A 16,374-nucleotide genomic window follows, 5' to 3' on the forward strand; every position below is an offset into this window, starting at 1 on the left:
TTAGACTTTTCAGGTTCTTAATGACTTAAAATTAGTTTGCTTTATAAGGAAGTATAGATATTTGTAAAAGAAAAACAAAAACCGACAAAACTATTCTATCATCCTCTTATACAAATGTTATAAATCAAATACTTGACTGATGCAGTTATAATCATCATAAACCGTTCACCTAGGAATATAAATTTATTGGAAAAGATACCAAAAACGAGAAGAAAAAAAAAATGAAATTTGGGTAGTTAAACATATCGGATTCATTTACTTAGCTTGGTTTATAATACAGATAAATTTTCCATGTACTTTAAATGACCGAATCTTTGATCCGCAAACATACAAGATAATCAAAGTAATCCCGTTTTCAAGTATTTTTTTTGTCAAATACCTTAATTCTTTTTGGTTTACGTATCAAGGGTTGATCAAATATCTTTTAACCATTTGGATTTGATCAAGTGGCCACCTATTTGCAACACTTAGATGAATATCAGCGCAATGCGGCGGTGACGACTTATAATGGCAACGACGACGAGTAAGATACATAATTGATGTAAAATAATTCATGTAATTTAAGGAGTTAATGAATGTAATTTACTAAATAAAAAATGTATGCTATAAATGGGGTAGGGAAAGGTTTTATTAGAGAGTCTTATGTTCGAGTCTCTCTCAGTGTATCCTTTCGAGAATAATATTTGTTTACTGAGAGATCGTGAATCATGGTTTGAGTTTCAATACTGTCTAATTGGATATCATTATAAAGCCTTAAATGCTAACTAATAACACACGACAACGACAACGATTCTCAATACCGGAAAAAATCGAGGCACGGGGAATGTATGATGTAGACAGACCTTACCCCTAATAACACACTTTTAACACAACTTTTAAAAAATAAAATAAAAGAAATCTCTATTGTAAAGTCCATCTTGAACTTTTTATTAAAAACTAAAGTGAGGGACTAATGTTATATTTAACTAAAAGTTAAGATATAAATACCCAAATAGGACACAAGAAACTCTGTTTCTCATTCAGTCAAAAGTCAAAACCCTCGCAGTCCCGGAACTCTTCCGACGATCATCTTTCCTCTCCTTATCATAATAACAATAAAAAAAAATGAAGAAAACAGCCACTAAAAAAGGGGAAAAACCCAATAACAGTTACAGTAAGAAGATGCCTTCATTTGGAGGTGAAAAGGACGCAGCTTCACTTGTAATGGGAGGTATTGTCGAAAAAGAATTTAACCAGACGGTTTCGCAACCGCAGCTCACTGTTCTTCCATTCCCGGTTGCTCGACACCGTTCGCACGGGCCTGTAACCTTTCCTTTCTTTCTTACTTACTTACTTCTTTAGTTTATATTCTTGTAACTTTATTTTATCTAATTGGTGACAACCAAAAAAATATATTCTTGATTATAATTGTTAATGTGTTATCCCATTCGGACAAATATCATGCTAGTTAAGTATTTATCGTACTATTATATATAGCGCACCCCTTTTCATGATTAAGGAGCTCCAATAGGATTACAATACATCACCCGGACCGAAAGAATACAAGATGTTTTGTTTCCAAAAAACCAAACAATCACAAGCTGTCACATTTTCTACATCTACGTTGCACGGGACCATGCTAGTAGTATGTAAGAACAGTTTTTAAGAAAGACTTTTGTAGTGGTAGACTGGTAGCACAAGTTCTTTAGATATTGGCGTGGACCATTAAAAAACCATGCTTGTCAGGAAATGGTTGCACTTCCTCGCTCTTGTAGATGTTAGATGGGGTTTCAATGTACACTGTGTTTTGGCCACAAGATTATGATTTATATATGCAACATATGGTTGCATAACGGAAGTTTGAGATAACCTTTTGAGTTCTCACACTCTCTCGTGATTAAGAAAGATATATATGCTGTCAGATGGTTTCTTTATTTTTTCTTTGTGAAAAAAAGATACGGTATATATTTTTATTTGTTTGTTATTCGGAGTAAGTTTGGTCGATTTACTGAGAAATTTTTCAGAGAGATTAATTGATATAAATGTTGTTATTCGTAGCATTGGGCTCCGAGAAGTAGAAATTTGAGGACTAATGGGAAAGATGAGGAAGATGATGATGATGGAGAAGATGAAGAAGATCTTACTAACTTTGATCTGGTCGCGGCTGATGCTAAACCTATAAAAAGGAAACAGAAGAAAGGTTTGGATATTAGTGAGTGGAAAGAGCTTATGAATGGTGGTGAAACTAAATATGCGCATAATGTCAAAGAAGAGAAGTTTGATGGTAATGGAAAACCACGTGATGTGAAGAAGGGATCAAGCAGCACAAAATTAGAAGTAGCAAAGAGCCATGAGGATATGATATGTGATGTTGGTATCAACGATTCCCTGCGTATTTTTGACCATGGTATGCAGACAGCCAAGAAGGCAGAGAACATATCTGAAAATGTGAAGGTGGAAGTTCAGAAAGAGGTTAAGGTAGATATGGGCGACTTAAATAAGCACACATCACGTATGACTAGAGGTGAGAAGTTATAACCCGTTTTGTTATTTAAGAGGTGAAAATAACGAGTTGGCTACCAAGAAAGTGATTCAAATGGGTCAAACAGGCTGACAGTTGACTAAAAGTCTTTCAAATCTTATAATTATTCTTTTAAAAAAATTTGGTTAGTTATTTAGATAAAATAATTGCATAGATGTGTTAATACATGACTTATATATAAAGTTTCAAAAATCGAAACATCAAGTGTTAGCGGATCAACCCGACCCTACCTTCCCATTTTGTCAGCTTTACTTAGGACTTTGAATTCTGTTTTGTAGGTCTAGACATTGAGAAGGGTTCTACAAGTATAGAGAGTGAGATCGATGCTGAAAATCGTGCTCGGTTGGAGAAAATGTCTACTGACGAGATTGCAGAGGCTCAGGCTGAGATAATGAAGAAGATGAATCCAGAATTGATAAAGATATTGCAAAAGAGGGGGCAGAGCAAGATGGCTAGGAAAAGTTCTATTAACTCTGGTGCCATTGGTTCTTTTGCTGAAGCGGTTCAGGACAAATATGAGAAAGAATCGATTGTTGATGATGGTCAGAACAGGGTTATAACAAACCCCTTTCATAGACAAACGGGGTTAGAGAGTAAAGAGATGCCAGAAGTTAAGTCATCTGCTAGCAGTTTGTGGGACATCTGGAGCACAAATGTCGAGGCCACAAGGGATTTAAGATTTTCTTTGGAAGGAGACGTTATTAACAAATATGGTCAGTTTCCAGGTATTGAAGTGCCTTTTTCTATGAGATTGTTGTTTCTATTAAGTTAAACAATTTCTCTTGATGTATCCAATCGTTGTTTATTATTATACAGCTAGATGTTAGCTTATGAGATATAACTTCTTCCAGGTGATACAAATGCTGTGGTTAGTTATGCTCCTGAAAATGCTTCAGAACGTGACTTTCTTAGAACTGAGGGTGACCCTGCTGCTCTTGGTTACACTATTAAAGAAGCATTGGCTCTCACTAGAAGCGTGGTTGGTCAATATTTTAATTATATTTCTTCCTTTTCAGTTTGTACACGCCCACATCGAGGCCCCTTACTTCTTTTGACGTAGAGTGTTAAGCAGTCTGCTTGTTAGGTTACAGAATCGATGCAAGTCTTTCTGTAATTTTGATAAACTTAAACTGTATTTGTCAACTTTTTTCAAATACTTGTGAATTATCCAATATGTGTAGAAGGGAAGGTGTCTGTTTGATAGCGTACACCTTCTTTTATTATGTAAAATTTGGAATAATGATCTGTTTCATCAACCTTGACATGCAATATTATCTTATACTAGTTTGCGTTTAATGCTACATATTAGGTTCCTGGACAACGGGCGCTTGCTTTGCATCTTCTGGCGGCTGTTCTTTATAAAGCACAAAATAATATCTTTGGAAACCAGAAAGGTTTGACTTTGAAGTTCAGCAATCAGAGTAATGATGTTGACTGGGAGGCTCTTTGGGCTTTTGCATTAGGTCCAGAACCCGAACTTGCTTTATCACTCAGGTAAATATACGAATTTGATTTTCTTAGGCATCTAGCACCAGCATTATTTAAGTGACCACATTTTAAGAAGTTCAACTTCACTTTAATATATATTTTATTGTTCAAATACTTATACAGTGTGTGTGTGTGTGTGTGTGTGTGTGTGTATATCCTGGCATGTTCAATCTCACAAGTCAAACTGTATCTATCTTTTTGTGCGTGCATTGTAATAGATAGTTGTTAGCAATCATTATTTGGGAAGCAAAAATCATTTTTTATTATTATCTGCTAATTCCCGTACTTGTGATTTCTTATTCGACTTGTAGGATGTGTCTTGATGATAACCATAACTCTGTGGTTACTGGTTGTGCAAGAGTGATTCAGTGTGTCCTGAGCTATGAATTAAATGAGCTGTTTTTTGATATCTCTGAGGTAAAAGGTTACACAAGTGAATTCTTCTTTGTTAATTTATCTAATAATTACTCACAATATACTTTTTGCATCCAGAAAACTGGAATGTATGATAAGGATGTCTATACAGCCCCCATATTTAGAAGTAGACCCAAGATTGAAGTTGGTTTTCTTCATGGCGGCTTTTGGAAATACAACACAAAACCATCCAATATTTTTCCTTTTGATAAGATTATGAGGGATGACGAGGCTGAAGATGAACATACTATTAAGGATGACATTGTGGTTGCTACACAGGATATTGCCGCTGGTTTAGTTAGAATGGGTATCCTTCCAAGAATACGTTATCTATTGGAGGTAGGTAGTATTGACTTTTTGGTCAAAAATGCCATTTTTCTGATTTAGATTTGTATAACTAATATGTTTTAGACGTATGAAGCACTATTAATGTTAATGAGTTTTCCCACCTTCCTGTTAGTGGATGCTAACAAGCTTTGCTGAAAGGAAGATATAATGATAGTTGGACCATATCAAGCAACTAATTTAGTTGACGATAAACTGTTTCTGTATTATTTTTGCAGTCTGATCCTTCAGCAGCTTTGGAAGAAAGCCTATTTAACATAATGCTTGCAATAGCAAGGCATTCCCCTACATGTGCAGATGCAATCATGAAATGTGATAGGCTCCTTCAAGTCATTGTCCAGAGGTTCACAACAAAAGACCAAATGGATGTTGATTTTTCAAAGATAAAGTCTGTTATCCTTATAAAGGTAGGCTCCTTCTAAATTTTTTTGGTGTTATTATGAAACCAATAATGTTTTCTCAATCTTTTTATGATAAAAGGTACTGGCTCGATCAGAGAGAAAAAGATGCATAGAATTTGTGAACAATGGAATATTCCGAAAGTTGACGTGGCATTTGTATCGCTGTGCATTTTCTCTTGATGACTGGAGGAATATCAAAGCAGATAAATTTAAACTTTTATCATCGTTACTGGTGGAACAGTTACGCTTGTGGAAGGTCTGCATCCAGTACGGCTATTGTGTCTCTGACTTTTCAGACCTGTTTCCTGTTCTTTACATTTGGTTAGATGTTCCCATATTTGACCAACTAACTGAAAAAAAGATTCTTCCTGAATTCGCCGCCATTACTAAAGAAGCATATCTGGTCCTCGAGGCCTTGACTAGAACACTCCCAAACTTTTACTCAAAATCTCACAAGGTTGACCAGTCTACAGAAGATCCCATGAACGACATGGATACTTGGCGATGGACCCATGTCGGTCCCATGATTGATTTAGCTCTTAAGTGGGTATCACTGAAAACTGAGCCATATCTATCTAGCTTATTTTCCAAAGGAATAAAGAAAGAAGGAATGACTTCGCTGTTATGGGTAATATCGTCAGTTATGCAATTTCTTTTTGGTGTTCTCAAAAGCGTGGTTCCAGAGGATAGCTCCATTATTATATGTGGAAATCTTCCATGGCTACCTGAATTTGTCCCAAAGATTGGACTTCAAATAATCAAAAACGGGCTTCTGAGTTCTCCCCAAGTGAGCGAACGTGGTTCGTTCCTTGAGTTTCTATGTCAATATAGGCATCAAAATGATCAAGAAACATCATTGGCTTCTGTATGTGTTCTTAACTGGTTAATAAAAGTTATTGTTTTAGTTGATAAGTTGATTCAGCTCGCCGACACTAACACTGAGATTACCAGTTCATCTATCGATCACCAGAGGTTAGAAGATGCCAATAAAGTTCTTACTGATGGCATGTTAAAGAGTTCTATATCTGAGATGACAACCTTACTGACAACTTTCATGAAGTTGACTTCTTCTTCAGCTCAACTAATGCAATCTGTTGAGATGTTTGGAAGAGGTGGTCCTGCTCCAGGTGTCGGTGTTGGCTGGGGGGCTGCCGCTGGCGGGTTTTGGTCTTTAAACATTTTGATGGCCCAAATTGATGCAAGAATTGTCCTGCAGTTACTTGAGGTCTTTCTATATGAGCCTACTGAAAATAAAGAAAACCCCACAAACGAAGAGATAAATACTATATTGGAGAGACTAACTAGTGCTTTTGGCTTATGTCTACTTGTGGGACCCAGAGATGAAACTATAATGGAGAAGATAATCGATACCTTGCTACAACCTCAAATTCTCAAGTTTCTTGATTTTGGCATTCGCCGTTCCCTTACATTTGGGTGGCAATATACAGAAGAAGAGTACTTGATTTTTAGTGATAATTTAATTTCTCACTTCAAGAACCGATGGTTGCAAGTAAAGAAGTCAAAGTCAAAAATCAAAACTAGAGTTAATCAACATGCAACCTCCAAGAAGACCAAAGTTTCTCTTGACACCATTGAAGAAGACATGGACACATCAAACACAAACAGTTCTTTGGTGGCGGAATGGGCTCATCAGAGGCTACCACTACCTGATCATTGGTTCCTCAGTCCAATCTCAACTGTTGACTACACTAAAGTGGCCGGTCTTCCTGCCAAACCAAATGTCCTCGAACTTACCAGATGTGGGCTGTTCTTTATTTTAGGTCTTGAAGCAATGGGAAGTCATGTTTCTTCTGCTACATACTCCCTTGGCAGTGTGCCAGTTATCTGGAAACTGCATGCTTTATCTGTAACTTTGTTTTCCGGAATGGAAATTCTTGAAGACGAGAAGACCAGGGATACTTATAGCAGTTTGCAGGAGATCTATGGGCAACTTCTTGACAAAAAAGTGTTAGAAGTTGGACGGGATAATAGTGTTGACCTTTTGAGGTTTGACAAGGAGATACATGACAGTTATCCCACATATATAGAAACTCTTGTGGAGAATTTTGCTGGTGTATCGTATGGTGACTTGTTATATGGTAGGCAAATTTCAGTATATTTACTTCGTTGTGTTGGAGCTCCAATTCGACTTGCTGCTTGGAATGCACTATCAAATGTTAGAGCTCTTGAGCTTTTGCCACCACTACAAAAATGTTTAGCCCAGGAGGAAGGATACCTAGAACCTTTGGAGGTAATTCTTCTTTTTTCTTTTTCCTTGTTATCTTGTAGGAGAATTGCATAACGGGAAGGTTGGGTAACGGGTCTCAGCACTCCCAAATCAATACTAATTGTGTAATGGGCTGAAACAGAAATGATTGGGTGGTTCATTCAAAACCTTTTTGGCCATAAGTCGATTACAGAACTTATATTATTTCAATGGCAATAAAATCTTCCAAGTTCAGTCAGTTAGAAGGTTTCACACATTCAAAAGACATTTTGAGTTACTTAGATCTGGTTCCATGTAAGTTAATTTGTTTTTCTATTTTTTTTTTTTATGTTGCCGGTTTGAGATTGAAAGACAGTATAACTCGATTTGACCCCATTTATAAGTAAATTGCCATCTTCAGTTTGGAGTTTTGAACTAAACCAGTTATACACCATAGTTTTTGGCACTTCTGCAAGCTTGTTGAAATTAAAATGTTGAACTCAGATTTTTTTTGGAGTTTATGTTATTTTACATACTGTTATACTAATGCTACTTATTTGAAATATAATCTTAAATCTAACATACAAGCTCTACAGGATGATGAAATGATTCTGGAAGCATATGTAAAATCATGGGTTTCTGGTGCTCTAGACAGATCAGTAACTAGACAATCTGTTGCGTTCTCACTGGTTATTCACCATTTATCATACTTCTTTTTTGGTAATAATGCTGGTGACAGAAAATCATTACAAAATAAGCTGATCAAATCTATCCTCCGAGATTACTCACGAAAATCAGAGCATGAGGTATGTTATCTACATCAACGTTCTTTTAATCTATTTTGTTTTTCATCTTATTTTTGCATAAAGAGTTCTTAAGATAGAATATGGAACAACCTAAGATCTGTACACGCCTCCAATTGCATACACCTGGTCTTGAAATTTTCATTTCTTAAAGGTTGTGAAAAAAAATGTACATTTAAATTCAGGCTTATAGTTTTTATGTCTCTAATGATAGGATATGATGGTGAAACTCATAAAATATAAGGCAACAACTTATCAAGGACTAGATCAAGCAGAAGATTTGTCACTGCAGGGTCTAGAGATAGCAAGGAGATTTACAGTATTGACTGAAGCATGTGAAAGGAATTCTACCCTTTTGAGTGTAGTAGAAAAGCTCAAGAGCGCTCTCCTAAAAACCGAATAGTTATGTTGTAGAGGCAACAAGCAACATGTAACGCATGACATGTAAAATATGTTATGGAATCGTGAACGATTATGTTGAATATGGGAAACATTATGATTTTGAAAGTAACGGCAATTTTGGAAATGATAACGAGACATGCAGAGCCATGGATTCTTGTTTTTCATGACAGATGATCATAACCTGTAGAATGTAGATGATGAAAGATGATACTTCTAATTGATTCCGAAAGTAGTTTAAATTAAGATTTTAATTTGCATTTAATTATTCAATCATTATTAAAATCCATCACCTGGTAGGATTATTGCCTTATTGCTTGCTCTAGTATATTAAATATAGAGTTTTGTTAAAGGCAATCTTAAGGGCTGTAATTAATGTGCATTAAATAGTTATATATTTATCATAAAATTCAGATAAGTAATTCATCTATCTATTTTACTCTCTCAGTTGGTTAGCTAGTGTCATTGTCCTTCTGCTTGGGGAATTTTTAATGTGAAAAGTATAAGTTTTGTATGAATATTAAGTGCAATCCTTAAGGCTAATGTTAGCTATACACTAAACCAAATCCCAAGTGGAAATGACTTCTGTATAACGAATTGTCTTGTGGTTCCACTTTTTCTAAAGGAGTAAAACTTTGAATCTATGTCCAGCGAAATGACTAAATTACCTCTATATATTTGTTTATTTGTTTGTCAGTTTGTCTAGTGATTTATTACTAACTCCGTTTCAAAATTATAGTTTACCATAACAATTATTCTATTACATGGATTCAATTGAATCTCTAAATATATATATAAAATAGAAACCTTAATCTATAATTGAAGAAATATAAAGCTCAATTTTTGATTATAGTCATTAGATCAAATGATGATGTCATATACCTTATTCAACTTTTTTAGATTGAATTTTATATTTTAATAAATTTAAATTATTCTTATTTGCTTACTTAAGTTTGTAGAGATTAATAATTAATGTTGTTAATGATATAATTATGGAAACTAATATTTTTATATTTTACATCATTTTTCTATTTTTAAAATTAACTTTTAACGTTTTTATGATAATTTTTTTTAATATAATACGTTTTTATTAAATTATATATTTGTATAAAATTTTTATCATACAACGAATAAAATTTGGTTATATGGATTTTTGTATAGAATTTTTATCATATAAAGTTTTAATTAAATCAATGTTTTGAAAAACGGACCGGATGTCAAACCGACCTTTTTTTATAAAGAACTAAAAAACAAATATGGAGTCTATACTAAGCTATCACAATTATATATCAGAAAAATAATTGTGTGAAAATTACAATGGTATTATGCATAATTTTAAGTTAGATTAACACAACATGCGATATATAGATTGATAATTAAATTGCTTAGTAATTTTAGTGTATAACTAAATTATTCGACCAATACGTTAAAGCACAAGTATAATGACAATACAGACATATCTGGATGAATGAAAGACATTCAAAAAAACGAAAACCTTACTTAAGGAGACTACTAATAGATGATGTGTCTATCTTTCAACTGTATAGTCATTGTTAACCGGAATCTAAACGACCACTAATGTAACTTCATGTTTTTTAGTGGTTTACTTTTTACCTGGTTAAATATTTTTCAACTTATGACATTATAAAAATTTAACATGTCATTAATTATATATGTTTTCCCGCTTATTACGTGAGTAATAATCTAGTATAATAATCAATACTAAAAGAAATTGTCCATTTTCCCTTCTTAATTTTAAGAACCTGAAATGACACATTTACACTCCATCTTAATACATCTTTATTTTTAATTTATAGACTATGACTAAAATGCCTTAAAAAAAAAATTCAACATTTATCACTCCTCATGCAGAAACAAATAGAAAAAACTCTAACTCAAAATTCGCCCTCTCTTCCCCATTTCATATCCCACCGCAACAATTCATTACATCTTCGGCCGCAATGAAATTATTTTTATGTTAATAACCACACCATCACCGTTGGCGTTAACGCCGCTACATTACGCGGATACCAATTTAGTATATTTATTAAGCCTTGTCTATTGTCAATCTCTAAATTGGATGCATAAGCAAGAAAACTTTCAAATTGTAGTAACCAATCACAAACCACAATTAGGTGCTAACGGACAATTATGAATTATCCATGCCCATAAATATGATTTTAATCAATCTTTATAAAAGGATATGCACCTGTAACTAGAATTACATTATTTTATCGATATATAATGAATGTCATAACTTTATGAGAAAAAAAATAGGGATAAACATAAACTCAATTTTTTTAAGTAACGATAAAAGTTTCATCAAAAATTTAACTTAGGGATCAAACATTTTTTATTTTATTATTATTAAATTAAAAAAAATCTCCTTTCACTCGGCATTAAGGTTGATTTCATCCCTCCTTAATGTATCAAACTTATTATTTTCAAATTGATATGAAATGTTTCAAAGGCTCAACATACCTTTTTTTTGTTTGTGTTTAAACCCAATTCCTACAAATACAATGATGAATTTACACACAATTAGAATTTAAAAGAATTATGCAAAAGCTTAACAAGATGATCATGACTAAAAAATGATCAACAAAAAACAATCGATATTTCACGACCAAACTGTATCTCATAAATCGAATATAATTGGTTCAATTCAACACGAGTAAAAAAAATCAATTAATAATAATTTAATAAATGATTATAAAACAAGTTAAATATAAAAAACAGAATTTGGATAAACATAAACCCGCACGCAAATGATATGTAAAAGATATATCCGCTTGCTTGTTGTATGATTGTATCATTAATAATATCCAGATCCAATGCGGTTACTGCCGAAATCATTAATAATTTCCGATTAAAATGGCGGAATCTTCTGATCGGAGTGTCAAAATTAAAACGAAATCTCCGGCACCAGAACTCGCCGGAGATACGACACTCGACCGATTATCATCTGAAATCATGGCAACAATCATGACGAAACTTGACGTATCTTCAATCTGCTCTGTTTCCCTTACTTGCAAATCCTTCCGCCTTTGTTCTCAACATATCCTCACTTTCCTCCCTAATTTCCACCTCCTGGTAATCCTCTCTCTCTCTCTCTCTATATATATATATTATGTGTGTAGGAAATTGATATGTTATGTGTGTAGGAAATTGCGGCACCGATTGATAGGATAAGGAGGTTGTTGTTACCGAATGTTTGGCTTAGAAGTGTGAAGCTAGATTGCAGGAGGTTGAACGAAACTTCCATGGATCATCTTCTACAGCCTGGATTGCGTGAACTGTCTCTCCGCAATTGCTTTAAGTTCAGCGGAAGGCTGCTTTCTGAAGTCGGAGCACGGTGTAAAGACCTAAGGTGGTTGTTTATTTCCTTCTGATGTTTACCTGACTTTGATTCTATAGAATTTAGGTTTCTGCTTTGTATATGTATGTTTTGTTGTGAGCGTATGTAGTTATATACTTATCGGCAGTTGTATATAAGTCGTTCCTTCCGTTGAACGAAAGATGACGAATTATGGAAATTGGTAAAGCACATTCCCTGGCTAATAGATTTGGTTTGAGTAGTTTATGACGTTCTTTCTTATTATATCTTGTATTACACTATTAATATATGACCGTTTAGTTCATATTTGACAACCTTTTTAGTTTTAGCATTTGCTAGATACTAAAGAATCCGAGGATGAATTTTTAAGTATATGCAATTAATTAGTAGCATCAATTACGTTTTCTTCAGGTCTCTGTATGTGAGCTCTATGGCTGATAATCGAGGACACTTACATGATGTATGTGACCTAGAGGGGTTACTCAGGGGTTGCACTCAATTGGAAGTAAGGTTCTATTACCAAAGTTGCTTTATAAATGTAATCAAAATGGCAGACTGATTTCATTTGGTGTTCTCATTTATGGGACTGAGTAGGCACCTTCAAGGTCCAAACCCAATTTCACAAAACAAAATGTTTTAAGTCCTCGTATGCTTGGCATGCCAACGGATGTTTTTTGAATTCCATTGTTTTCTTTTCCTTAAAGACAGAATTTCGAGTTTAAAGTAAGCTGTTACTAGTGTAACACGCCGCTAGAATGTTAGTCTGTTTGCTAAAGCCTTACGCTTACTTATGTTTTTCACCAAACATCGACATCAATTATCTAACCACTACACCCTATGATGGAAAAGAACATAATATATAGATTTTTCGTTTTAGTAATTGCAGCATCTGATAAAATCAGCAAATTGGTCTATATCTTTGAAACTGGCATTTGTCATTGAAAATTCCAAGATGAGATTCAGTTTCTAAATAGAAAGGTTCAGTTTCCAGATATAATTCAACCATCACTAAGTTGGTCTAGTGGCAAGGAGTCCTATCTCCTCACAAGTGGTCTCAGGTTTGAATTCTGCCTTAGGCATATCTGGCTGGAACCAGCCACTGGCAAAGCCTGGTTAAACCGCTACAATGAGTCACAGATAGATCGCCTTCTCAGGGTAGCCCTTAACCAAAGGAAATCTTAATAAAATGAAATTAGAAAGAAAGGTTCAGCTTCCAAACTTAGTAAAATTGTGACTATCGCTTCGTATTTTTGTAATAATCATCATGCAACCTCTACTCCATAGAGAGAAAGCATCTTCTTTAGCTGACATCTTTCAAGTCTATTACCTTTGACAAAAAGAAAATCAATATAAGAAAACCGGTCCCTAATTGGTTCTGATATGAACTGGAGATAACATTAAAAGGCATAGCTTATTTATCAATCCATGTTTACTCATTACACAAAGTTCTTCTATAAAGCTCTTGATTTGAATGCAATAATAGTATTCTATTTATTTTGCTACAGTTTCATTCTTATATAGTATACATTTAAGCATCTCATAGATGACAAATTGTCTATTTTTCTCCAAAAGCTCTAGTTGGAAAGAAAGTTATTGCACTGGGAGCAACTCTGTTAGTTGATATGTTAAATTGATACGGCTATCTGTTGGAAGATATTATTTTAATTAAAAATATGAGGATGAAGTTGATGGTTTTATATATAAACAATTATTGCTGAAGATGAAATTAGTAGAGTTTTAGACTGTAAGTGCAAAAGCATAAAATAGTAACCTTATGGACTAAACCTGTAGATTGAATATTCGAGGTCCAAATCATTTACCCGTTTTAATTCTTTTTATTAGTAATGGTGTTTTACAGTAATTGTGATAGATCGAATGTAGTGGCATCCCTTGTAGTTGAACGTGTTGCTAGACAATACCCTCATCTAATTAGAACTTTTGTCCCCCCCCCCCCCCCCCCCCCCCCCCCCCCCAATATTTATTCTGAATTTTGAAACCTTATTTTGTTCCCCAGGAACTTGTCTTGATGTTTGATGTCTCCATATTTCATCGGCCAGACTTTGCACGTGTATGGAATTTAGCTTCTGCAAAACTCTCGTATCTACAGCTTGGCTACATAACTCAAGTAATGGTTACAGAACTACTTAGCCCCATTTTACCACCAAATCAGTCATCCATACATATCCCCCCACCAGTATTTCCAAATATCCAGAAACTTTGCCTTTCAGTGGACTACATTTCCAACACTATGGTCAGCATAATATCATACACTCTCATACAATTAAGTCATTTGGATCTTCGAGATCAACCCATCATTGAGCCCGGACTTGCATTTGACCTTACAGATGAAGGTCTCCAACTAATTAACCAACATGGGAAATTAAAACACCTTTCCCTTATTCGTAGCCAAGAGTTTAGTCCATCATTCTTTAGAAGAGTTACTGATCAAGGCATCCTCTTCATGGCTGACAGATGTACAGTTATGGAAAGCATATGTCTTGCGGGATTTTGTCAGGTCACTGATACTGGTTTCAAAACGCTCCTCCATGCTTGCACAAACTTATACAAGCTTAAGGTATTCAACGGGACCCGAATGACCGACCTTGTGTTTCATGACATGTATGCAACTTCCCTTGCTCTGACCCTGGTTAGCTTAAGAAGCTGTAACCTCTTAACAAATTCTGCTGTTCAGCAGTTGTCGCTAAATACGGATCTTATTATGCTTGACTTTAGAGATTCTAGAAATATTGGTGATAAAGCCCTTCAAGCTATCAGCAAACTTCCAAACCTTAAAACTTTGCTATTAGATGGAACAGATATTACTGATATGGGTTTATCATACTTACAAAAGGGTGAAAGAAGCACTCTTGTTAAATTATCCATAAGGGGTTGTAAGAGGCTCACATCCAAGTGTATATCTTCTATCTTTAATGGCGGGTCTAACAGAAAGTTACGAGAACTGGATGTGTCTAATCTGCATAACCTCACAAATGGTGGTATTCTTTTTCTTGTGAAGAATCGGATTCCACTAGTGGACCTACGAATGCGACAATGTGCTCTTATTGGTGATACATCAGTGATGGCATTAGCATCAATGACGATGGCTGATGGTGACAGGTGGCATGGTAGTAGCTTGAGATCATTGGATATATACAACTGTGGGGGGATTTCCAAACTTGCATTCCTGTGGCTGAAGAAACCTTATTTCCCAGGTTTGAGGTGGTTGGGGATAGCTGCTTCCATGAACCATGATTTAGTCGACTCCTTGGCACTAAACAGACCATTCTTGAACTTGATGACTCGTGGGGAAGAGCTCGGGACCGATAAGTGGGATAATTTGGATGATATTTATATGCACGATCATGAGGAGATTGATGAACTCGAACAATGGATATTCCAAGATGGTGAAAACATTAATGATGATGATGGTGATGAGGAGAACGAGGATGAGGATGAGGATGGTGGTGATGATGATGATGATGATGATGATGATGATGACGATGATGGGCAGGTGGAAGCTGAAATCGAAGAGTAGAGTGAATCCCATCTCTTCTTTCTGGAATCTGGTTAGGCCGTCTAAAACTCTGTTTATATCATGTTTAATATTTAAATCTAAGTGTCCTGTTGTTTAGTCCATTTCCTAGTTTTCATTTTTTGGTCTCTATATATTTCTCACGTGATGGAAGTAGAACCCACAAAAAAAATGCTTAATGAGTGAGATGGAAATAAAAGAAATGACCCTGAACATCTAAATAGGACGTGTGTGTGCTATTGTCATGTTACAAACTGTGAGCCTGTGTTGGTTAAGTTGTAACCTTTTAGGTGATACCCAGTATGTGTAATATATGGGTCAGTGACAGTAGTACTATGGAATGTGTATTAAACCTGGGTGAACCATGTAATTTATATGCTCTCTTTCTTATCGTTTGCTGTGTCGTTAGAAACATCTGTTTCGATACATCTTATTTGATTACATTACATTGTAAATGAAAACTGTTCGTTGACAAGCCCAGACTCGTGTTAAGAAACCAGGTCGTTAGTTTACTAGCTCAGACTCGTACTTGAGGCTTGAACGCTATTTTGTAGCGCAAGATGCTGAAGAAGAATTTGGTTATCGAATCCACACACTTATTTCTAATTTCTTAATTTCCTTACACCTTGGATAATGGATATATGAGCTGACATAATAAAGGAAATGTCAGACCTTTAGTCTCGGTGCTTATCTCATTGTTTGATGCCAATTTAACCTAAAATAATTTATAAGAGTTGAAATGAAGAATCTACAATTTTGTAATCTGTTAGACGCTTTGTGGTTTAGAATTTAGATGGAAGTGTTATCATTATGGATATAGTCATAGAGAAGCCTTAATTTTACGAGATTAAAAAAGAAAAAGAACTTTTATTACTACAGAATGTTTCATAGGTTGTTTAACGTCGCTTGATTTCAAGAGAAATCTCAA

At 34.8% G+C, this 16,374-nt stretch overlaps 2 protein-coding genes across 4 annotated transcripts; both read left to right on the forward strand.

Annotated features, from left to right (window-relative positions):
• The first annotated feature begins 1,035 nt into the window (after nucleotides 1-1,035).
• Nucleotides 1,036-8,704, forward strand: LOC122609783 (transcriptional elongation regulator MINIYO). The gene is made up of 11 exons (XM_043782725.1): nucleotides 1,036-1,302; nucleotides 2,038-2,503; nucleotides 2,800-3,246; nucleotides 3,373-3,500; nucleotides 3,831-4,015; nucleotides 4,321-4,426; nucleotides 4,502-4,762; nucleotides 4,987-5,175; nucleotides 5,249-7,420; nucleotides 7,972-8,181; nucleotides 8,393-8,704. Exons 1-11 carry the CDS (start codon nucleotides 1,105-1,107, stop codon nucleotides 8,579-8,581), a joined length of 4,551 nt encoding a protein of 1,516 aa, XP_043638660.1. The 5' UTR covers nucleotides 1,036-1,104; the 3' UTR covers nucleotides 8,582-8,704.
• A 2,599-nt stretch (nucleotides 8,705-11,303) lies between these two features.
• On the forward strand, nucleotides 11,304-15,901 carry LOC122609784 (F-box/LRR-repeat protein 10). Of its 3 annotated transcripts, none has more exons than XM_043782726.1 (4): nucleotides 11,304-11,670; nucleotides 11,742-11,947; nucleotides 12,326-12,419; nucleotides 13,929-15,901. In XM_043782726.1, exons 1-4 carry the CDS (start codon nucleotides 11,452-11,454, stop codon nucleotides 15,447-15,449), a joined length of 2,040 nt encoding a protein of 679 aa, XP_043638661.1. In that variant the 5' UTR covers nucleotides 11,304-11,451; the 3' UTR covers nucleotides 15,450-15,901. The 3 variants fall into 3 exon arrangements, with proteins under 3 accessions (XP_043638661.1, XP_043638662.1, XP_043638663.1); XM_043782727.1 differs by having other exon boundaries at nucleotides 11,587-11,670; nucleotides 11,765-11,947; XM_043782728.1 differs by lacking the exons at nucleotides 11,304-11,670; nucleotides 12,326-12,419 and having other exon boundaries at nucleotides 11,881-11,947.
• The last annotated feature ends 473 nt before the right edge of the window (nucleotides 15,902-16,374 follow it).

This window comes from Erigeron canadensis, chromosome 8 (genome assembly GCF_010389155.1).
Source record: "Erigeron canadensis isolate Cc75 chromosome 8, C_canadensis_v1, whole genome shotgun sequence".
In the NCBI taxonomy this organism is placed as follows: domain Eukaryota; kingdom Viridiplantae; phylum Streptophyta; class Magnoliopsida; order Asterales; family Asteraceae; genus Erigeron; species Erigeron canadensis.